Here is a 24,534-nt window from a genome sequence, read left to right as displayed (position 1 = left end):
AAACCAGCACCACTAAAAAAGTTTCAATATTTCACTGTTTATGCAGAATTAGACATCATCATTTCTGTGAGTTTCTTCGCCATTCCCAGTCAAGATGCACAATGGTAAAGATTTGTGGCTGCTAGAAATACTGTACGTGGTCATGGGAGGTCCTAATTATTTTCTCTGCAATGCCCAGCAGACTGAAATTTTCTCCAGATGTATAAAAATGGGATTTGAAAGCCTCAAGAGCCGTAAGATTACTTCCCCCAAGCCCAGAAGGTTTATATTAAAAATGTCGTTACCAAAAAAAAAAAAAGCCAAATCCGATGTATTCAAGATCAAAAACTCTTTGCACCAAGACTGGCTGTATTTTTCAGCTGAGAAATATATAAACTTTTTCTTTTTTTTTCTCCTGATAAATACCACATGAAAGATTAGCCATTAAAGTCTTCATATTTACAGAAATAACCAAGATTCAGATTTGACTGCTTCACTCTAATCATCTCCCCACATCAGTCTCCAAAGGGAAAGCAGCCAAAAAACTCCACATATGCTCCTTGCAGGGCTGAGTCTTACCTAAAGCTCTAAGATATGGGAAACAGTTCCGTCTGGTTCCCTGAATAACAAATTGAAATAAAAACAAGGATCATGTTCATTGTCCCCTGGTCATTGTCCTGGTCATACACCCTCCAAAAAAACGCCCTTCTTCTGTATATTGGATGTGTTACCGTAAAAGCATAGATTTAAAAAGAAATCTAAATAAATGGGGCTCGTAAAAAGGAAGCTGTAGAGAAATTCGCTGCTTTATGCTTTTTCGCAAAGCCCACCCTAGGTTCCTGGTGGTGTTAAAGCACAAACTCTGTCTCTTCAATCCTCTCTGGGTCTCGGAGATCAAAATATGAGTCACGCCTTGGACACCGCAGAGCCTCATAAAGCATTGTACTCCACACATTTCGATGGGTCTGTTGGGAAGTGCTTCTGGCAAATGGTCATGAGCCTCTTCAGCCCCTAGGAATTAACAAAACAAGGACAATTCTGTAATAAAACTGCAGCTGTCAAACAAACTTAACAGTCTATAGTACTTTTAAGCTTAACAAAAAGAATTCAAAACAAACTGCTGCTATTTTGGGGTTGTTTTTTTTTATTTGGTTGTTTTTCCAGTTTTTAAGTTTTATGAACCTTTCTGCCTGCAAACTGCCAAGTTATCTCCAACGTTAGAGGAGTCTGTGGCATAACCGAAGAGACTACAGATTCAGTCCCTCGTGACAGATTCATAGTGAAGGATCACAGTAATGCTTTAATCCCTCTTCCCCACCAAGGGAGAAAACAATACTATCACAATAAAAGATATTTAAAAGAAACCTGAATATTAAAAGTAATTCTACAGAGACAAAAACAATTTCTGACACCAAAACAAGCTGCACAACTACGAAAAGAACCGCACAATTTCTCTGGAGGAGAGGTGTCATTCCTTCCCATAGCGGCACCACACCTGACCTACACCGTGGAGGCAAACTGAAGAAGTAATCAAGAAGAAAGGCAGAATGTCAACTTTTCTCTTCAGTTCTCTCAAGGCACTGATTGCCAAAAACCAACGTGACAGAAACCCTGTGATTATTTTCTTTCAAGACACGCATAAAAGTCTAACAAACAAGAAAGAAAACTGCTGTGGCAGTAACGTAGTTTAGCAGTGACATTGCATTCCAAGATGGCCAAATCATGTGCCTGTCATTAGACACTCACGACAGAAGATGGCTCCTCACTGAAGTGAAAAATGATTCAACAGAGGATGCTTTGGCCTTTTCAATGCAGGCAAGTCTGGAAAACACGTCCTACCACCATAACGACTCCTTGTTTGGGATGTTATGATCCCAGGTTCGTTGTAAATCCGAAACACGTTAGCTTCATGTAACTGCTGGAAGCACAGATAATATTCCACGCTCCAGTTTGAACCAGACTAGCTAAAACAAGACCTGGTATTTAAAACCAACACGGAGAACGTAAATGTTTAAAGCCAACTCTGTCTTGGCGCTTCAGTAAGTTGTGTAATTGAGAAGCACAGATATGAAATCCACAGAGGGAAGACGAACACGAAGATTTCCTTGACCAACAGATGTAACCCCAAAAGCAGATAAAGGACAAACTGAGGAATTCATATACATTGTATCTTCCACAGGGCACGCTAAGAGAGACCAAGCAACACTACGGAGTAGAGATCTTTCCGCTGGAAGAGTGGCAGATGGACACAGATGGCCAATTATTCACCAAAGTTGGAGAAGAAGCATTATGGCCATGTTCAGGCCCGCAACAATCTTCCATCAGAGTCCAAACTCCTTTTTTAACACAGACTAACAACAAAACTGTTTGGTTTAACATAAGCTGTTTCATCCATTAAATACTTCCAAGCAAGTATTACACTGGAGCCTGTCTCTGAAGATGTGTAATCCACATGCCCATTTTCACCTTACAAAAGAATTGGTCAAATTTAATTTGTTGGCTCTGTAAGTGTCTGGAGCTTCCTCTGACTTCACAATGATATTTTCACAGGTTATGATATTAAAAACTACAGTTGAAGAGAAACCAAAGGTTACACTTGTAGCCCCAATACAAAGAGACTCTAGGCAGGAGAAGTTGCATTTTACAAGCAATTCACTTGCAGACATCTGCAGAAGTTGAAAAGCAATGGGAGTCCTTCTGCTGCAGCAGGCAGAAGCTCTGAGCTCCACGATGCTGCTCTGGAGGCTTCAGAGTTAAGCCAGAAGGTCTTTATCTCAATGAAACTGAAACTGGCAAGAGGCAAATACATTTAACAATACAAGGAGAGAAGACTTCTTTCCTCAGATCCGTCCACCCATTACACTGAAACATCAGAGAAGAAAAACACCACTGCTATTAATTCGACAAACAACGGAAGCTCATTACATGAGTATGAATATGCATAGGAGGAATTGAACCTGGAATTTTGAGCCCATGCTGTTAAAGAAACATGTTTGAAAAATGAATGCGTTTATCTAGTTGCAGAAATAGTCAGAAGGACTGTATTCCACCGTATTAAATTCCACACATGATGTTAAAACCATGACTTAAGCAGTGAAGGAACTCAGGAGAATAAAGCATGTCTTCACAGCTACTTTGGTACAGGATGACAATAGTTAAGACTTAGAAGAATCCATTAGCCCAGCACTAAGAGCCTTCAGGATGAGCTACCTGTTAAATGGATGTTATGCTTGACCCAAACTAAGGCAACTGTCCATTTCTAGGACCTTTTTACCACATCACCTGTCACTATGAAACCAGTGTTTCTCAAAGATCCCCTAACTTCAAAAGCAGATCTGTTCGATTTCCAAAGCTAACGTTACCTGAATATACTTCCTTTGAGTTTCATCGTTGAGAACGTGGGCTACATGCTTGGAGAAAATCTTTTCACGACCCGTTCGAGCATGGATGCCAACCATAGTGACACCAATAGGCCAGGGAGCATTTCCAATAGCCATCTGAAGATAGGCATCGTTTGCCTGAAGGAATACAGTGCATGCACACTTAGCAAAAGGACATTTGCATTGCCAGATACAACACCACCACATATTCCAGTCTCTCTGAATCAGGTTTCATTGCACAGTATTAACCAATTTTACAACACACCTTCCTAGCACAATTCATGTTTATGCTGAACTCTGAGGGAAACAAGGACTATGGACTTCACCTATAGAGCGATGAAAGAAAGCACTGGATAAGGCAGTCTAATATTGATTAAAACTAAAGTTTACTGGGACTATTTTCAGCTCAGCCTTCTCAGGTTCCCACGAGCTTTTCTGCTGTAATCACCTTTACAACCCTTGCCGTTTCGGTTGCAGACTGGACCAGGGAGCCTGGCTGTAAGCGCAACCCACTGCAGGCGCACGTTGCGTACGCAGAACTGAGGTCACCCGGTACGCAGGAGCGCACTGGGGCCTGACAGCTCTCGGGGAGAGAAGCAAGCTTCCAATGAGGCTGAGAACCAGCTCTCTACAAAACTGGGTTAAATAAGCACATTTGTAACAATGTTTATGAACAGAGCAGTAGCAGCAGTAAATGAACATGAAATTTCCCAATCAAGATAGCAGCTCCTGTTTCTTAACATAAAGCTGTAGCAAACAACATCCCTGGGGAAGAACAGTGACAAAACTTGAAGGGAAAATGAATAGAAAGAAAGAGAGAAAGGAAGAGAAGTACAGAGCTTAAAAAAACCACGACAGCTGAGAACCAGGAAGTGAGAGGGACAGACACATATATGCAATTACAGAAACAGAGCTTCAAGAAGGACTTGGAGCAGGACATTCCTCCACTGTTAGTGAGCAGCTACAAGACTCACTGATAAAGAGTTCATTTATCACCTCCCATTTAGTGGCTAATCAACAAGAAGTAGCCATCATGACCCGTGGGTGCAGTTTCTTCCCATTTGGCAGTGAGCAAACTGGGAGGTGAATAATGAACAAGGCAGGGGGTTGCAGACAGAGCTGAAAGTAAACCTGAAGAAAGGACATGACTTCACCTACATGAGGCAGGATCTGACCCACTACTTACTGTCTTAAATATGGTTTTGTGATGAAACATAGTATGTGAGCATGCAATTAAAGACCCTTCCAGGACTGTCACAACAGGATTAATTAAGATTGAGCAGACAACTTCCATTCTGGCATTTGCCTACTGTCACATGTTGATTTCAAAATTTAAATCTTTCAAGCATTTCATCTAACAAACAGTAAGAATTTGTGGCTGACAATATTCACTAGGCTGCACAAACCAAAAAAGCACAGAAGACAACAGCAGGCAAGAAGAGAAAAGTCTCTTAGGAAGCAAAATGGAAAAGGATACGAGTACCTTTAAAGGTACAAGGCTCATTAGCCTAATTAAAAAAAAACAAACAGAATTTCCAAATGTGTACTCAACTCCTCCAAAATCAGTCTGTGAAGTTTACATAAAGCCAAGCACCTCCAGGAGAGAGGAGTACAGGGGATTAACCCACAATATAGACCACATTCCCGCATACTCACTACTTTGAGAAGGTATTGGAAAGGGAATTTCAACATAATGATGACAATCAAAAGAAAAAAAAATACCCCAAAACAAAACCCCACTACCATACATCCCACACTTTCAGTTCTACTTTCAAATTATTTGGATTAAACTTGCCCTAGGCCATCTAAAGTTTTTTCAATAACAAAAGCAGGTTTGCTTGCTTATTTGACAAATTATTCCAAGTCCTCACAAGAATAATAAGAAATACTAGAAATTTAAAGGCAAAACATGGCTCAATTTCCTCTGCATACACAAGCTGCTTAAGCAAATGCTATTGGTATTTGAGTTCCACTTCTGCAGGCAGCTATAAACAAAACCTAACACTGCCTTTGATCTTGTGTGCCAAAGTACTACTGTCTGCTCCAGCAAGCACACTTTGTCCAAAAAACTTTTCATTAACTTACCTCAACCTTACCAGGCCAGCTAATGTAAGCATAGCCAAAGAAAGGGACAGTGTCTCATATTCAATAACTCGGTTAATCTCAATTAATTCCTAATTAATTAGTCAACACCCTATTCATTTAACCTTACAATATCAGGTTTCCCATACAGGATTCCTCTGCAACTTAATATAGCCATCTCTGAGAAAAATTGTATTCGTGCTCGCAAAGCTCTGCAGTTTCACCAGCCTCAAAAGATCTTCTGACAGGCTGTGGATCAAACACTGCCTGGAGCCTAACCTTTAATAGCCATTTTTCATTTTGTTTGAATATATGTTGTGTGTATTTCCAGCTATGTATCTTCAAAATGCAGAAAAATGGGAAATGTTGAAGTAATAAACTCAATCTATTAGAATCAGACAGCCCGAACATGCCGGAAGAGTACAAACAAACATACCTTCACATATTCTCTTTGCAACATGAATTTAATAATATCTGTTATTGATTCTTTGATGTCTGCAGGAAGTGTCTACAGGAGAAGAAGAAAAGAAAAAAAAAAAAAAAGACATCTTTACTTCATAATAGCAGCTTAGGAATATCACCCTACTCAGCATTTATACAAAGTCTAGCACCTACCCTAGCTTGAGGACTTTAACAAAGGAAAACATCTTCATTATTTAGATAAAAGATCTGAAGCAAGAGAGGTTAAGTGGTTACACCTAGTAGCTTGCAGCAAAGTGCAAAACACATCCCAATTCTCTATCACGTTTGCAACCCAATGAACAGGTGATACATAAAGCAACACCTGGAAAAGCAGTGGGCAGGCAGAAGAATTCACTGATCAAGATAAAAAGGTCAGAACTGGGAGTCAAGGGCTCTAGACACAGAAACCCTGACCAACTCATTCATCCTCTCTTCTTCAGTGAAGACAACATTACCTTAGGAAAGGGCACTAACCACTGGGTACTCTGAAAGCAGAAGTTAAAGTAAGTCTTACAGGATAGCGACATTTAAAAGTGATTCACCCTTTTCCGAAGTTTTCTGAACAGCGGCCTCAGGTACGATTCTGTCTGCTTTTGAGTGGCACTGTTCAGCTTCCCCTGTACTCCCCGTTTCACGTAGTCTTCTCTGGCATTCAGCTCCTTAGCCCAAACTCCAAGAAGAAACTGTATGAGGAACAAGCAAATTTATGTCATAGTGCCACCTAGTGACCTCCTCGGCAAAAAAGGTGGGAACAGTGGTTTAAGCCACCATGGTAAAATGAGTTTTTTTGTAGAAATCTGAATTAAAAAGGCAAGAAGCCTCTTTCAGAAGCATAGGCAAAGAGGGATAGGAGCAACCCTTCTAACATAAAAACATGTGGGTGAGGGCAGAGCATGTATAAAAAGGCATGTACAAAAAAAACCCAGGAAACAACAGTGTAGGTATCAGTGCTGGGGGGGAGGAGGAGTACATAAAAAGAGCAGAAATCTAAGTAGAAGACGCTGATGTTTCAGGGCAATTCATGAAGGAGCCTAAGGAATGGTGAAGAACAGTGAAAATTCAACACACCAGAAGGCAAATATGTCAAATGTACCTTCTCTCCACCTGGAAAACAATATTTGAGTTTTCTTTGTCTGACTGCCCAGCCCAAACTATATTAAAATCCCGATTTATCTTATATACACAAATAAAAGCTTCGGCTCTTGCTGTGACTTCTGATCATCACAACAGTTACACAGGGACCGGCTGACTCAAATGAAAGGCAATACAGGCTTCTTGCCAGGAAACAAGGAAACAATTTTCTCTTATCCACTTGAACCTGTTTCCTTAACAAAGCCAGTGGACTTCCTTCAAAATTCTCTTATTTCACATAACAGTATCAGGTGACATTTCATTTCAGCTTGCACTGTTCCTGGGGAAGAGAGGCAGGGACTCCTCGGAAGTTTTTAATGCCACAGTAGTACACAGAAGCAACTACATACTACTGCCTCAATTATCATACGGAAATCAAAACCATATTTATTTTGTCTCGAAAAATAGGACCAGATTTTGAAGAATGCTGCTCTCCCAACAGCTCTTTCCCAGGTCTAGCAGAAGTCACTACTGTGACTAACCAAGGCTGTGGAGTGCCAAGCATTTAAAAAAACCCACACCTTAAGCACAATATGTGAGTTTTTCCCTCCAAGCAGCTGAAACCGTCCCTTCTATTCACAAAATGTATCTGCATCATAGTAAAAAATATGACACAGCTACAGAATAATTAATCTATTAGAGTTTGTTACCTTCAAGAACTTCGTTATGATGTCCATATCATAGTGATCATCACCTCGTCCTAAGGATTCTCCCAAAGCCTAGAACAGGAGAAAAAAGGCAATTATTTTCACATTGTCTAGAAGTTTGCCACCACCACCACCACAGCAGAGCATGATTCACTGCATCGTCAACTGTAATAAACTCCACCAGTAATCCAAAACACTAGTTAGGAAACAGAATAAAACAGCTATATATGCTACTGCAATTCATTAATCTATTAAAAACATTTAAGTCAAAAAGCCAGTATGATTATTTCTGAAAAGTCAATGCAACAGTAATTTTTCATTCATTAACTACTAAATTATTGGCATAATTAGCTGCTGACTGACAGCACTGTATTAAGGGAAACTGTGGGTGCACTGCATTTTTTGAGATCCCCAGAGCCATCAATTAACCCAATTATTTTGTTAAGCTATTTCAATTCTCTGATGTACTGGGGCTTTTTACCATTTCATTTAATAACTGTGAAACTGAGGGAACAAATCTTAAAAAAAAAAAAACAAACACCAAAAAAACCCAGTAGTACGCTCCAATACTCTAGCTTCCTGCCAAAACCTCGAAACTGTTAATACTAACAGCAATTTTTAGAAATATTTTCCAGTAGGTATAGTTGGATTTGTAACGTATTTCCATTGTCCTCACAGTTCCAAAGTGAGTTTTACTTAAAAAATTTCCTAGTTTTGGAACCTAATTCAGTGTAAGCCTTTACGCTCAAGGGAATGCAGCTAAAATAGCATAAAATTAAGACTGCAGTGTTTTCAAACTTTTCAGAAAAAGATTACTTTCATGGCTCAAACCAGGCCTGCCCTACTACCCCAAAAAGGAGGTATTTTGAGAACTAACAGATCGATAAAATGCAGCCCCATTACAACTGGTGTCCATTCTCGTACTACAGTTATTTTAAACCAGAACCCCAGTAGCCTAACAAAAAAGCCAAAGACTATCTCCTAATAATAATGTATTCGTCTAAGCTTTCAGTTATAAATCAGATTATTTCTTAAACATGCTTGTGGAGGGAGGTTACAAAGATTAACTCCTGCAAAAAGTTTTGAAGATTAAGGGTAAAAGTCTTCAGCTCAAGTTAATGTGCTTTTCAAAACATTAGCCTAAAATACCAGAGGCTGAATGCATTTCACGGCACTCATTCTCTGCTCGCTTACACAAATACCATGGTATTCTTTCAGAACATAGTAACCATTTGCACTGAAGTTTCTGGGACACATCGTCTCTGCACTTCTCATATTTTCTGTGATCTGCCTACTTCTGATGTCCACTTCTTTTTTTGTCCTGGATGTTTTTATATCAAACATTCTTTCTGTATGTCTGTTTTTCAGAGTCCGTCTTCCTCGTATAGGGAAAATTCACCAGTACTAAGCTTATTACCCTCTCAAATACTCATTGGAAAGGCTTTGGAATCTATGACCAGGCAATGTATTTTTATTAAATTCTTTACTTCCAAACTCCCTGCACAGGGAATCTGTATCATTCTCCTTGCAGGCAACTCCCACCCCCTTTCTGATGAGGTGTTGTAAACAAAGACCACTTGAGTTTTCACGTCTACTGTACCTGTGGTGCAACTCAAGGCGTAGAAACCTGAATTTCCTAACACAGCACATTTAAGGATACTTCAGAACGCCTAAGCTAGATGTTGAAAACAAGATAACTTTGTCTAAACAATCCTGAAGCTTTCTCACAACAATATACTACATCTAAAATCCCCTAATTAAAATCTACCCATCACGTACTTCTAGTTCTTCAATAGTAGTATTCTCCTCATGGACTTTCAAGTCATTCTGTGAGTCATCGTCTCCTGCTTCTTGGCCGCCTACAATTTCGTTCAGATACTGCTGGTCAATCTTATCCAAAGCAGCCTTCAGGTCATTTCTCAGGCCCTGGAGAAGATAAGAAATGACTAATTTACAAAAAAAAATCAAGTAAATAAAGGCAGTTCAGTACTGTTACTGTGAACATCCAACTTCTGTTTAAGAAAAGCCAAATTCTGTAAAAACATGATTAATGGTTTAGTTTTGTTGTCCAAATTTAAACTGAATTCAAAGAACAGTTTCTGGATTGCTTCAGCACTTAACAAAAAACAGGTGCCTGAACTTCTGCAATGTTCATATCTATGAAAAAGACTTTTTACCCTATTTTCACCAGAAAAGCATGGAGGACTGAATCAACTTCTAGGATTTTCTTGAAGACATTTTCTCCAAGGAATGCCCTCAATCACCCCAAAACAAACAGAAAACAGACCATAACCATCATCAGCTCTACAAGTCTTCATATCTCCCCTGACAAAAGCTGTAAATAAGGTAACACTCCTTCAGTACTATCACATAGAACATTTATGTAGTTTCCCTTTATTACCAATGATTTAAACATAGCAGAATGTTTTATATAAAGTGTTTAAAATCCCCTATTTTAGAATAGGTGATTAAAAAAAATTAGAATCGGTTTGAAACTATATATATCAAGTTAAGAGCTGCCTTTAAGTAGAACAAGAAACTCGGCTTAGTCATAGTTAGAGGACTTGCATTCTTACCCTAAGACATAAAACATAAAGCTCTACACAGGAGTATGACAATTCCTACCCTAAGATAAATTCAGCCACTCCACTGGGAATAGATATGCAGAGCTAGTTCCCCTCTTCCATCATCATACTTGACTGTCTGGAGCGTTTCTATTAATCATTTAGTAGTCTAAAAATGTCTGAACCACAAACTGGTTATAGTGACTATCTACACAACACGTAGCAACAGGAGTGACTGAAAAATGTAACACAAAAATCCAACACAATCCTATTTATGAGCTCGCTATTTCCTAATACTCCTACTACTGTCATTGATGTCACTGGAGGGGAAGCTTTCATTAGCAGAATTTTTTTTGTTTTAAGTGTTTAGATCTGTTTATCTTTTTTTAAAAAACTTGAACAGAAAAAGGCTTTCGTTTTTTGGGCAGCCCCAGCAAAGACATTCCAAAAAATTCAGTTTGCCACAAATTAGGAAAGAAAATCCAAATCTGCATTCCATCTTCTCACTTAACTGATCAATTCTTAAGACAAAAGGAATAAATCAATAAACTACGGTTTTAGTCTTTTAGTCATTTTTTGAATCAATGGCTACTTTAAAGGTAAGGGGGGAAAATCAAGCTTCCCTAATAAGTTATAACTCTGGAATCAAATTATTTGAAAAATCATTTACATACCAGAAAGGATGCAATCCTCCTCTCTCTTACCCATACCTTCTCAGAGATGCATATAATTGCAAACACAGGATAGTTTTAACAGTAAAATAACTGTCTTCTCTGCTGGTTAAAAAGCAGGTAACAGCACAGGCTGGAGGCCCCTTTTCCAACTGAAAAGGCCTAGAAGGTTTCTAGGGTTGAGCTGTCTAACATAAGGAATTGTAACGTGCACAAAACTATGGCATTTAACATATTCTCTCAGGCAATAAATGAGACGGAGCAGATCTTCCTCACTGCTCTGTACTTCCCCTCCCTCCTAAAAATTAACAGTTACTGAAATTGATTTTCTGTGACTTTTATAGGGTTCCTCACTGGTTATCCCACTACAAATAAGTAACTAGTAACTATCCAGTCTTACCTTGTTCACTTCAGGTGCAAGAATTTCTATCTTCCTCAAACGTTGAAACGCATCATAATCTGTTTCTCCAAACAGCCTGATCGGCTCACCTCTCTCTCGTAACCTCCTGATAACCTGAAAAGAATTAAAGCATTCCCTTATGCAAACTCGTAAAGGAAGCAAAATAAAATCCAGAACGACAGATTTATTTACTTTGCTTAGAATAACAAGCTGAGCTGGACTGGAGAGGAAATGGCAATATTTTAAGCAGTAGAAAAATGTTCCAGACACTTTACAATCTAAATATAAAATTCCCACGGTATTTCAGTGAAAGGTCATTCCAAATATTACCAATCTAAATTTTGCATAAAACCCCAAGCCGCTTGGTACAGCCTAACTTTTTCCTGCTCTGACTTGTTTAAACAAATACACAAAAATCATCCCTCTGGCAGAGCTTAAAAACTATTCTCAAAATCACAAAGGAACTTGACGATAATCTCGCTCACCTACTTGTCCAGGGCAATAAAAATACGCCATAACTAGGCTGCAGGTTGTCCCAGCACATCTGCAAGACTGATTTCCTGAAAACTGTCATCCTTCAGCATTTGGCAAATATTAAGTCCCATAATCTAATGCGATAGTTACTTTAAAACTAGATATAAGAGAGGTATAACGTCCTCCCTCGGCTGATTTGCAAAGCCATGTGCAGAGCCAAAAACTGAACTTTATTATCCCGATTCCTTATCTCATGCATTGCTTCTAAATCTCTCTATACTTACCATTGTTCACTTAGTGTATCAAGCAATAGGCTTACTGACGTATGAATCACCACGCAATACTTTGGTGATCAGGAGAAGGGCTTACACTTCATTTCAGGCCACCACTTCATTATACCAATAGACTGGTTGGACAACAAGGAACTAAATGAATTGAGACATTAATTCGTTTATTCAGTTCAAGTGTCTTGCTGTATGTTGGCAAGCATTTGACTTGCAAATGTATCACAAAACCAGGGGTGGATAGAATGCTGGCACAGTCACACCTAAGCCTCGACCAAAACATGCACCCAAGTAGATCAATAGCTGTGAGACACTGCGCAATACAGAGGACGTACAGACCAAACCTCAAATCAAACATGAAACCAAAGCCCACATTACAAGTCCTCTGACATACTCCTGTAAAAAACAGTATGTATCTTGCAAATTAAGGGGACATGTGACATCCTTGGATGATCTTAGCTGTGAATTTAGAATTTATTCTGTACTTCTGAACCTCCTGTTTCTCTTTTGCTTTAGGGTATAGATCTGTTGGTGAACTCACATTCACATAGGTATTTTTATGCTTAGAAAGGACAAAGAACACACCAGCTGCTCTGGCTTCAGGACTTTTTCTTCTAGAAATCAAGGTGAACATCCAAAACTTCGTTTCTAAATTTGGGTTCAGACCAATGAGCTACAAAGAAAAGAAGCTGGGAGAAAAATCTTGGAAAAAGTCAGCCTGCCATCTTCAGTATTATCCAAGGATAATACTGATATTCAGGGTACTATTCTAGAAGTCATCTGAAAGAGCTGGAAAATGCTGAAAATCTGCTCGAGGGTAGGAAGGCTCTGCAGAGGGACCTGGACAGCCTGGATCGATGGGCTGAGGCCAACTGTATGAGGTTCAACAAGGCCAAGTGCTGGGTCCTCCACTTGGGTCACAACAACCCCAGGCAACGCTACAGGCTTGGGGAAGAGTGGCTGGAAAGCTGCCCAGAGGAAAAGGACCTGGGGGTGCTGGTTGACAGCCAGCTGAACATGAGCAGGCAGCGTGCCCAGGTGGCCAAGAAGGCCAATGGCATCCTGGCCTGTATCAGAAATAGTGTGGCCAGCAGGAGCAGGGAGGTGATCATGCCCCTGTACTCGGCACTGGTGAGGCCGCACCTCGAATCCTGTGTTCAGTTTTGGGCCCCTCACTACAAGAAGGACATGGAGGTGCTGGAGCGTGTCCAGAGGAGGGCAACGAAGCTGGTGAAGGGCCTGGAGCACAAGTCTGATGAGGAGCGGCTGAGGGAACTGGGGTTGTTTAGCCTGGAGAAGAGGAGGCTGAGGGGAGACCTCATCGCGCTCTACAACTACCTGAAAGGAGGTTGTAGCGAGGTGGTGTTGGTCTCTTCTCCCAAGTAACCAGCGATAGGACGAGAGGAAATGGCCTCAAGTTGCGCCAAGGGAGGTTTAGACTGGGCATTAGGAGAAATTTCTTTACTGAAAGAGTGGTCAGGCCTTGGAACAGGCTGCCCAGGGAAGTGGTGGAGTCACCATCCCTGGAAGTATTTAAAAGACGTGTAGATGAGGCGCTTAGGGACATGGTGTAGTGGGCATGGTGGTGTTGGGTTGACGGTTGGACTCGATGATCTTAGAGGTCTTTCCAACCTTAATGGTTCTATGATTCTATAGCACATCTGTGCAAACACATATGACAAAGAAGCTCTACCCATCTGTACCTCCCTACACATTCAACTGGACAGCAGATCCTTGATGAGCGAAGATGATCATTAATTGTTGACTGTAAAAATGGAGGCTTATTATTTCATACAAACTGCTATAAAAAGTACAGCTCACTAGAAAAAAACAGCCCTTACAAGAAATTTCAGATGCATTTGCTGTAAACTCAGGTAGTCTGTTTATGATGATTGATTTTACCTCCTGTCTGGAAAGGGTCATCGGTAACTTTTCTTCTGCCAGTTCGAGTTCCAGGACTGGATTTGATGAAGTCAGTGGTTTCTCTTCCTCTTCCTCCTGCTGTACCTACATTCAACAGACAGTTACTAATGTGCCAATGGAAATAACCCCATATATTGACAGAAATGTGAAGATACAGAACTCTGGAACACAGATTTTAATATGACAATATAAACCTTCAGTTTCATAGTTTTTATTGTCTATAATTGAATGTCACAGAACAATAAAAGCTTTTAAAAGTATCAGTAATTAACTGACACTTCTGCAGGTTGCAGGAAGCAGTCTCTATAGCAAATGGAAAGGACAATTGCTAAAGTTTGGCAAACACTTTAGCAGGCAGACGTCAGCACTGGTGCCAAAAATAGCAAATCCAACCTCTGCCTGTTGATTCCTGCCCCTGCTCTATCCTCCTTACCCATGCAAAAGCATTTGCATCGCTATGTGATGAACCAGATGGGGGAAATGATTCAAACAGAAAATAATCTGGCAAACACAAAGAAAGGTACCCTTCCCAGCCCACTTAACCTCCTCATCCAGCTCACCAGGCGTAGCACATGCATGGACACAAGGGCAGAAATGAAAACCCAAGGGCAGGGAGAGAGTGGGGCTGCTTCTTTCGGTGGCAGTGTCAGCTTAAAATGTGTATTACCTACGGTATCAGTGAGCTGAGTACAATTAGCAGTGATCCACGGTTTCTACTGGGTTTTGAGAGGTGCTTGTTTAAGGTAACACATCTTTCTCAAAAGCTTGCCATAGTTTCTTGCAGGTTGAAAAAAACCTAGAAAAACCTACAACTCCTTATAGGGATAGGATCTCATTAACAACTCATCTTAATCTAAAAAAGGTCCCTGAACCAAATAGAGCTTTCCTTCTTCATTACCTAATATTTTAATAATGCACAACAACTCTTTGATCAAAGTAACTTTGAGACAGCAGTCATGTAACTACAGTTCCCTTTATAAGCTCAAATTTGACACTTCTGACAGCATGAGCAGATTGCTGTTGGTAATACTCCTCTAATAAGGAAATATTTCCAGTACTTACTCACATCTTGTTTTGTCCTAGATTCCTTATTAGAATTTATTTCCTTTCCATTCTTGCTAAAAGGGAAATGCTCCACTTAATCCTACAGCACCCTGTAGTATTCTCTGTGTGGGGGCAGTACATTGTCATTTCCAGTCTGTATTTGGATTGATCAGTTTGATGACTGTACTAGACAGATTTTTTTAAAGAAGCTTTTCTATTCTTTCAGGCCAATGTGCCAGTCTTGCACTCCGGTGTCAGTATGACTCCATGTGGATGTAAGGATCCACCCCTGTGGCTCCAGCCACAAATCTATATTCAATGCTATACAAGCAAACACAGAAATCAATCCTATAACCACAGGTGTTTGGAACGAGCAAGGGAAGGACAATCAAATCAATGCTTAACACATAAAGGGAGGGGAAAAATAAAACTTCCATCAATGCAGGAAAGGGAGAATTGACAGGGGACAGAAAAAATGGAAGAACTGCGCAAAAATATATATATATGAAGAAATACACTCCCATGGCAGAAGGATACGTACAAATTTTAACTTACAAACATTCTTGAAATCATAAAGAGACAGCAGCATTGGGGGAAAAGATTTGATCCGTTCTGTCAGCTGGACTCCAAGTTACAAGCAATATCTTTACCACAGTTATTTTGGTTTCAGTGCTTTCTTTTTCAAGCAAGTCAAATTATTACAACTTATTAAGTCTAAGCAAAGCAAAAACGCACCTGAATTTAAAAAGAAATCAGTCTATATTCTACATCTTATTAATGTAGCAAAGATCAAATGCAGAAATCTGGGAGGCTCTAAGAAGGTACTAAATGTAAAGAAGCAACTTATTTTAAAACCGTTTTCAGGGTTACATTTCAAATCAAAACCAGTGCCGTAGCAGCACAGATAATGTCACTTTAACAGCCATGTAAGGTTCTGAAGAATTCAAGCTAATGCTCAAAAAGCATCACGTAGTCATTTCCACTTGGAAGAGCGACCGGATTCACAGAACACTTTCTCATGACTTTATGCTGCATGTGCCGAGAATCGTTTTGGCATTGATGTTCAAATATTCTACAAATAGATCAAGAGGTTCAGAGGTTTCAGAATAAGTCACTAACTGGGTAAAGTTCAATTGAAAACAAAGCTCCTATTTGTGCCCAGTAACAGCAAACAAGATTACGAGCCTCTGTCTTCCACAAGGGAATGCACACCCCCTCCCATACACGTACCATCAGGCAGGCAGGCAGACGCACACACTTGTAAAAGAAAACAACATTCTTTCCATTTCAGTAAACTATTTCCCTGACACCGTTACAAGGCAGATAAAGCCCTCCAGATCACTCATTTGTTTCAAAATGCGCCCTAGGTTACCAATTGTTTTCTAATATTTTGCCAGCAAGAAAACACATGCTGTTGTTGCACTCTTTCAGTGCTGGATGGCTGATGGCCAAAAACCCAATACAAATACATAGAGTATGAAAGTGGGCAGATCTTTTTAATATGCGCCCACGCTATACTGATTTCTTTTGGGCATTTTGACAAGACCGTGAAAGTTATCCGAATGGATGAAGTTATCCGAATGTATCCATTTTTTTCCAATAAGGGAGGGGTCTATACCAGATCCAGTGTTCATGCCTAACAGCACAATTTAAAAAGAAAGGAAGACAAGCTTTGATCCCAAGCCACTTCATGCTTTCCACAAAAAAATAAATAAAATAAACAAAAGCCAAATCATAACACAAACTTAAGTAGCTGTATATCATGCATATCTTTTCCTGCATTGAAAATGGTTTTGGAAACTCATACCTCTCCAGGTGGCTTCTCATTTACAGGCTAATGTATAACATTAACAGATTGAACAAAGAACAACAATTATCATTAACAACGTTTATACTGTTGATAAATAAAATGTAGACTTCAAAGTAAACATACAAATTCCTGGAAGAACAACTACCATACCTTGTAGCCACATCTCTGAAAGTAGGCCTCCTCTTCTTTTTTAGCTAACTCACTGCGTTTGAAATATTTCTTATTTCCCTAAAAGAGAGGAAAACTGTTAACAGTTTACAGTTTCGCATACTTGGGCAAAAATGGCTCAAACTTCCTTACTTGATTTGGTGAATTCAGCTACATCCTTTCATGGAGATGGCTACACTGTCATGCAAAGGGGACAAGTTGGAAGCACCTCTGAAAATCAGCAATATAGAGTGACTTCACAGCACGTATGTATAAGCAGGCTTGAAAGTACAATGTGTTCACCAGCACTTAAAAAAAAACACGTTCTTTGTCATGTAAGGCCGTGGTACTCGCTAGCGTAAAGCTTCACTTCAGAAGTGCACAACAAGGCCCAAGTTGGAGTACAGGAAAGTCGTTTACATAAACCATACAAAACATGTCATTTCACACTAAATCAAGGAGGTGGGAGAAAGCACCTTTGTACAGAGTATTTTGTAAGCTTGTTTGGGACACCTATGTGGAACTGTGTTTGATAAGACCTTCCAGACACACATCAGCTGGCAACTGTGATCACCCTGAAGCATTTCCCTTGATTAATATGAAATATTACTTCTTTCTTCATACTTTGTCTGCCTGACTTACCACAGTCCCCGATCACAGCTCCCTACTTCAACCACTAACGCTGAAACCTCAACTCAGACATCCACAAAAGCGCTCTGCCTTACTGTGGGCGTCGTTAAGCTAACACACTCGGCACACACGCACACCTCTGCGACCCCACTATTGCTATGAAGGTTCTGCAGCAGTGGTGAGGAAAGGGATCCACACATCGTTTACCGAAGGTGGCACAAATTTTTCTCATCTCTCAGTGCCTGAAAAAAACAACTAAACCAGCTCCAAAAGGCAAAGGCACACGGCGAGGCCCTGAAGCCAGGCTGCTTCTGCGCCCCCAATTCTCCGGTGCCACCAACCCTAAACACCTCCTCACTCCTTCCCCTGATCCCATCCGCGGCCACTCCTGCTCCTCTTCCCCAACCCCCGAATCCCTCCCGGGCCGCACGTCGCCCTCCCAAACCTCATCCTGGGCCGCCCCCGACACTCCCAAACCCCACCCTGCGCAGCTCCGGCCCCCCTCACCCCAGTCCCTCTCCCGGGCCGCTTCCTCTCCCCTTCCCCGGCCCCGGCCCCAGCCCGGGCCGCTCCCGCCTCACCCCCACCCGAACCTCCACCTTAGGCCGTTCCCGCCGCCCTCCCCCGATCCCCCACCCCGGGGGGCTCCCGGGCCCCGTCCCGACCGCCCTCACCCCCACGAGCTCCTTCTCCTCCAGCTGCTGCCGCTTCCGGCTGATCTCCCGCTTCAGGATGTCCATGGCGACCCCGACCGCCGCCGCCCCCTCCGCCGCCGCCGGAAGTGGCGGAGCAAAACAACACCGTCACTTCCGGACGGCCGCGCCGGGAGACGGGCCGCAAGGCGGCGCACACGCACAGCTCCCCCTGGTGGCTGGGAGGAGCGCTGGGGGAGTGGTGACAGCGTGTGATAGTGCGCGACAGTGCGACAGTGCGACCGTGCACAGGGGCAGCTGTGAGGGCTCAGCTGCCCCGGGGAGGGCGTGGGGCTGGTCGCTGGGCCCAGGGATGGCACGGTGGGGTCGGTCTCTTCTGCCAAGTGACAAGCGATAGGACGAGAGGAAATGGCCTCAGGTTGTGCCAGGGGAGGTTTAGGTTGGGTATTAGGAAAATTTTTCTTCACCGGAAGGGTTGCCAGGCCTTGGCGCAGGCTGCCCAGGGAAGTGGTGGGAGCTCCCATCCCGGGAGGTATTTACAGACGTGTAGATGTGGCCCTCAGGGACGTGGTTTAGTGGTGGGGTTGGCAGTGCTAGGTTAATGGTTGGACTCGATGATCTTAAGAGTCTTTTCCAACCTTCATGATTCTGTGATTCTGTGAGGCTGGTCACTGGCCCCAAGAAGCACAGGCAGGGCCGGCCATGCACGGGTGCGGCTGCCGCGCAGGAGGGCGGGATGCCGTCGTGGCTGCTCCCGGCACGGGTGTGCCCCTGCCACCCGCCAGCTCGCTGCGGGAGGCTTAACAACACCCCAAGGGAAATCAACTGTTTCACTGACTCCGGGGTGCCCTCAGGTGAAACTACAGCGTAGGGTTTAATTGCAGGGCGCTAGCTCCTTCCCCAGGTGCTGGCATTAAAAATCACCCAAGAGATGGGAACGGTTTGTGCTCCCTGTCCCCTGTGCTGTCTGTGCACCTGAGACAGCGTGCTGGGGTTTAAGTGTGATGCCTTGTTGCTTCTTTCTTCAGGCCTAGAGGACTGAGGTAGCTGCTAGGGACTGAGCTCCAAAGTGTGGGCTTAATGCATGTAGTCTGGAAGTAAAAACTAGTGCCTTCGTCAGCTTGATGTCACCGGGCCCACAGCATTTGCGACACAGATTAACACAAAGAGAGGCTGAACTCTGAATTTCATCTCTTGTTTTGTTTATTTACCTGCTTTTTTCCAGCAATTTCTATCCTGTGGCTTGTAAAGTCCAAGAGGTCCAGAAAAAGCTTTCAAGACTGGGTAAGAACAGCCAATTCTCACTATGCTTAAATTCATCAGGGCTACACCTTCACTGGAAATGAAGGCCACCAAACAGTGAAGGGTGGAAGTCACTGTAACTTTAACTCCTCTGTTTTGCTTAGAAGCAGCATGGCTGGTGGCAGCACCTCTGTCTCCTCCAGCCTCATGCTATGGCACGTGGCAGCTTCTGCCTCCCGAGCTCTGCCAGGCTTTTTTCACCTTTAGGTCCTCCCAGATTTTTTCTTTGCCTTTCCCCATTGTAAGCTCCATTGCTGTGGTAGCTATTTTGGAGGGCTGTAACAGCAACCGGCTTTTCACCTAGGTTAGATAATCTGAGCCGTGCGCCATCGCTCTTTCTTGCAGAAAATAACCCATGAGTGTTGTTTAAACCCAGGCTGGAGGGATATGGATTTGGAAATCATGCCCTGCTTTACCTCAGGCTTGAAAGCAATTGCTTTGCAATGAGGAAGCAGGAACAGTCCTCCTACGCTTTTTCTTCTAAAAGGAAATTATTTCACATCTGACGGTGAAAGGATCCAAGAAGGTCTCAGTAGAGGGGGCTGGGGGGATGTGCCCACACTTGGATAAGAGCGTAAATCGGGAGGTTGTAGAAATACTCTGTAGTGGACTTTATGGCAAATGAATCCGGATGTTCGTGTCTGAGTGCCAGCTGCCCCCCTCAATTAACTGTAGCGTAGACATAACCTTAGACTTTGCTTCATTTCCTGCTCTGGTTTGACATTATATCTCAATTAGAAACAGTACAAAATGAAGGAGGAAAGCCAACTCACACACAGTGTTCACAAGAATGATGCAGTTACTGTGAGGTGGCACCTAGACCAAAGATCTCCCGGTTTATAAAAATCAAAACAAACCAACAAGGTGGCAGGGAGGGGTATAATGGACAAGGAAAGCAGCTGAACACTTTACGTTGGTAAAACAACTTTGGCTAGGTTTGAAATTAATGCTGTACCTCTAAAAGGTGTCTAAAAATTCACTAACGATGACACAACCTTTCACGATTTATTTGGTCCCGTTCTTTCAGTAGTCCTGGTTCTGTGCTTTCTTGCCTCCAAATCAAAGCATCCTTTAATATAAATACCCTCTGTGATCAAGACAGTTGTCCTGTGGAAAAGAAGTGGCAATCTACGAAGTACAGTATCTCCCCAAAGAGTTGCTGTATGTGTGCAAATATGTGTATATGTTGGCTCTGTTTTTCTCAGGGCATTCAGGGCATATCTCCCTGAAGAAGGAAAGGGGGGAAGAAATATTTGGTGTCATCCATCTCCTCAAGATTTCTCTTTTTGAGAGATTAGAAAATCTTCTGATGTATAAGAAGTTGTGGTACCTTCTTTTTCTTTCACTGACAACTCATGAGGAGATTACTCCGGCTTGCTGTCCGATTTCCAGGATGGCAAATCTGTTTGACTGCTTCGGCTCAGGGCAACATTTTCTGAGGGACGTGAATTGTTGAGATGGTTGGGTTACATCTCAGCTGGACTCTGTTCTTCAGAAGCTTCTCTGTTCTTCAGAACGTATTCCCAAGGGTGCATCTATGCTGGCAATTTGTTATTGTCCCTGCCTGCTTCGTTATGGATCTCTGGTCCTTTGACTGTCTCCATTCACACATGCTGGTTGGTTGTAGGGAGAATATCTGGAGCACCCCTTGCCAGACAAACTCATGGTGCACGTGAAAGCTCACACCGTGAGCTCTGCTCCTTGCCCCATGCAATGGAAACTGTTCCTCCGCACCGCAGGAGGGTTTCTCCGAATCTCCCTTGCTCCGAGGAGCCCTTAGACTGTGGAAACTGCTTAGCAGTGTGTTATAAAAGCAGACAATTCCTTCCCTGTGCCGGTCCCTCATCCATGCAATGATCCTTTTGATGACTTCAGTGCATAAGATATTTTTAACATGTGAAATGAGTGCTTTTCTAAGCTGTATTTCAAACTATCTATTTATTATATATGGCATTACTTTACTCATTAGAGTCAATTAGATCACTGCTATAAATCCTTAGCTTGACTATTTGTTTTCTACTGCTCCTGTTTTGCTTTTCAGGGCAATACTGCTGGTTCGGTACCATGATGGCTGCGTATTTCTGTCTCACATGTGATTAATAAGTGTTATTTTTGCTGTCAGGGCTCTAGCCAGGCCGTTAAGCTCTCCCAAAACCACTTGCAGAGTCTTGAGAGCTCACTGAAACTGAGCTTGGGTCTGGAAGCAATAGTGTTACCCGTGTTTTTCCTAGATCCAGGTTTCCGCAGACCTCTGGAACAACCCCACAGAGTTAACCGCAAAGCTACTTTGAAGTAATTCGCTTCATAACATTCCATATGAAGTCAAGACTGAAAAGGGAAATCTAGAAGTTACTCAAAATCTTCGAACATTCATAAGAGCCTTGTAAGTAATAGAAATACAAGCTTAAAACATACACGAGGTGTTTCATTCCAATTTCTTGATGATTAAGTGATTGCTCAGCTTTAGCTGCTGCAAGCCAACTGTCAACTTACAGGAAGATTATTGAAGGCAGCTCAGAAATACATCGTTTCACTCAAACAACCCAGATGTCATCTATTTGCCGGAGTGGTAAAGCTGATCAGAATGATTTTGGTTGCACTCAAGTTGTTTTATTCAGTTTATATTTAGCTGTTTTCAGGTTGTATTCAATACTTCATGAGTATCCAGTTTCACTTTTCTATTTGATATTAAAACAGGGGAAAACCCCAGCTCAGCCAGTGTATGCTTTCACTTGCACACAGGAGGCAGAACTGATGCCTTACAGCTGACCGAGATTGCAGAAGAACTCATTTCAAGTAACACAGGGCAGAGATCACTCTTGGAAACCTTTTTCAGATAGGTACACGGTTCCTTTTATTCATCTTCAAAATACTTTACCAAAAAAGACATTTGATAAAATTGCCTTTATACCATGACTAAATATGTCCACTTCTGGCAAAGGGAGCTCCACATCCAGTCTCACTCTTTTCTTCATGTATTAAAGCAGTCCTTAACTTTTTGGAAGGGATTAACCCACCCAGTTTCCCATTCTCTGCCCCCATGTTTACTTACTTTGTTTACAGGTATCTTCAGCTTGTCACATCCACAGGTCACCTCTGTATGCGTGACAGTTTGTACTAAGCAGCCCTGGTAGCACCTCCGCTAAGGTTTGCAAATTGCCCTTCCCTACAATTCTTGCATTGGGGTGCATCCCCTCCATTTAATGAATTTAAGCCACTTATACTAGGCTTGCTATTTCTTATTTACCTTCCAGAACTGTCTAAACAGTAGCGCACAATCTCCAGGAGGTCACAGACTGAGAAACACTCAGCCAGAAGGAAGATCGAGGAAGAAGTTGGGGGGTAGCGCTCCACCACGGGTGTCCAAAAGCCACTGGCAAAGACAAGAAAAGCTCACAGGTGAGGCAATAGCAGAAAAAAGTTCCCGGCATTTCTAACATACAGAAGTCTTCAAAAGAGTATGACATCCCTGCATTGTTAGAGGTAAAAGAAGCAGGTGGTATTTTAATTCGGTTTGTTTTGCTTTTTAAAGTATCACTTGATTAGTTCTCGTGGTAAGTCAACCCCTACAGTTCCTGTCTGCCAGGACAGACCTCTGTAATGCACTGTTAAAATGCTTAGGAAAGCAGTGGCTCCATATGGATGTTACTGGTTACTAGGGCTAGTGTGGCTTTTAGAAACATGCTTCAAATAACTGTTTGAATGATAATTATCCTCTGGTTTTGATAAAGGAATATTTAGGTGAATTATGCAGGTTGTGTAAAGGATGCGTAGGTCAATTCCTATCCCAGCAGCTTTATGATCTATAAAATTGAGGTGGTGTAAAAACTCATTATTGTTTCTAAAAAGCTTTACATTTAAGAACAGCTAATTATTGCCAAACTGGCTGGTACGGGAGATATCTGAGGAAAATTTTGTTGTTTTGGGAAACAGTATTGGTAATTCAGCTTATGGCCCTGTGTCATCAGAGCCCCTAATGAATCAGTCCTAAGATGTCACTAGGGAGACGGTGCTCTTTTGACAGCAGTGGCCATTTGTGAGTGTTAAAGAATTCAGAACACCTTGCAGGAAAACGATCATGCCTTTGTTGTTGTTGTTGTTGATATTTCTGTAGATGTTCTTTCTAGCACTTCAGCAGTAGGGGTAAACCACGTTAAGCGGGAAACATACTTACTCTCAGCATCAGTCTGCACTACAGATATCCAAGCAGCAAACTCTTCCAGGAAAGATGCAGTAACAGGACTAATCCCTGCAAATGCAGACTGGTTTGTCAAATTCCATGCACTGAGTTTTAGATCCATACAATTGTCTCTCTCCTCAACCTTCCCCAAAGCAATGTCTATACTTCACAACCCTCATTTTTGAGACATTTTAGCTGTATTTAAATTGTAGGTGAATAAACATAACAGAGACCCTCCCAAACGCCAAATAGATCTTGCTGGATGGTAGAAAAGCTCATAAAAACATCTATTTTCCTCTGGTTTTATGTGTACAGAAGATAAGTGGTTGAGCGTAAAGTATTGTACTTCTAAGTATGAGCTCATGAGCTTCTACGCAACCCAGGCAAGAAATGTCTCAAAGTTGTTACTAAATGATCATACTTCTGTGTGGTCAGTTTGATCCCTGCAGGATGTGTCCATCTCAGAGAAAATACCCATTCAGGTGCACTGGCTGCCTCAGCAGAGAGGTCAAGGATTGAACGGGTGATGGAGTCTTCAATATCTACACATCTCTGAAGGTAAATCCGGGGAGGGCCGCATTAATGAAAATGCTGCTGCATATTCTTACTGCTGAATAAAAGCATCATTTTCAGATATTGTCAGTCTCCAGCCTGACACAGATATCAAATTCACATAATCTGTCTTTAAAAAGTGCATGTGTGAGTAGATTTTGAACCGCATTGTACTTTGCAATGAAATTTCATTTTTTAGAACTGAAAAGCAGGCAGGTG

General features: G+C 41.9%; 1 protein-coding gene and 1 long non-coding RNA gene across 8 annotated transcripts; one reads left to right on the top strand and one right to left on the bottom strand.

Annotated features, from left to right (window-relative positions):
* Positions 1-21: 21 nt before the first annotated feature.
* Positions 22-18,436, bottom strand: PRPF18 (pre-mRNA processing factor 18). 7 transcript variants are annotated; one of them, XM_075143981.1, is made up of 11 exons: positions 18,303-18,375; positions 17,152-17,229; positions 17,002-17,079; positions 13,977-14,081; positions 11,317-11,430; positions 9,461-9,607; positions 7,685-7,753; positions 6,446-6,586; positions 5,878-5,949; positions 3,342-3,497; positions 22-990 (listed from the first exon to the last, which is right to left on the bottom strand). In XM_075143981.1, the coding sequence occupies exons 4-11, from the start codon at positions 13,995-13,997 to the stop codon at positions 910-912; spliced, it is 801 nt and encodes a 266-aa protein (XP_075000082.1). In that variant the 5' UTR covers positions 13,998-14,081; positions 17,002-17,079; positions 17,152-17,229; positions 18,303-18,375; the 3' UTR covers positions 22-909. The 7 variants fall into 7 exon arrangements, with proteins under 7 accessions (XP_075000082.1, XP_075000045.1, XP_075000090.1 ...); XM_075143944.1 differs by lacking the exon at positions 17,152-17,229 and having other exon boundaries at positions 18,303-18,436; XM_075143989.1 differs by lacking the exon at positions 17,152-17,229 and having other exon boundaries at positions 17,002-17,095; positions 18,303-18,406.
* Positions 18,437-22,652: 4,216 nt separating this feature from the next.
* On the top strand, positions 22,653-24,321 carry LOC142079546 (uncharacterized). The gene is made up of 3 exons (XR_012672712.1): positions 22,653-22,730; positions 22,838-22,982; positions 24,199-24,321. It is a non-coding gene; the product is annotated as an uncharacterized LOC142079546 (long non-coding RNA).
* Positions 24,322-24,534: the final 213 nt, after the last annotated feature.

The sequence above is a fragment of the Calonectris borealis genome, chromosome 1 (assembly GCF_964195595.1).
Source record: "Calonectris borealis chromosome 1, bCalBor7.hap1.2, whole genome shotgun sequence".
NCBI classification, from domain to species: Eukaryota; Metazoa; Chordata; class Aves; order Procellariiformes; family Procellariidae; genus Calonectris; species Calonectris borealis.
This window is presented reverse-complemented; position numbering and strand designations above follow the sequence as displayed.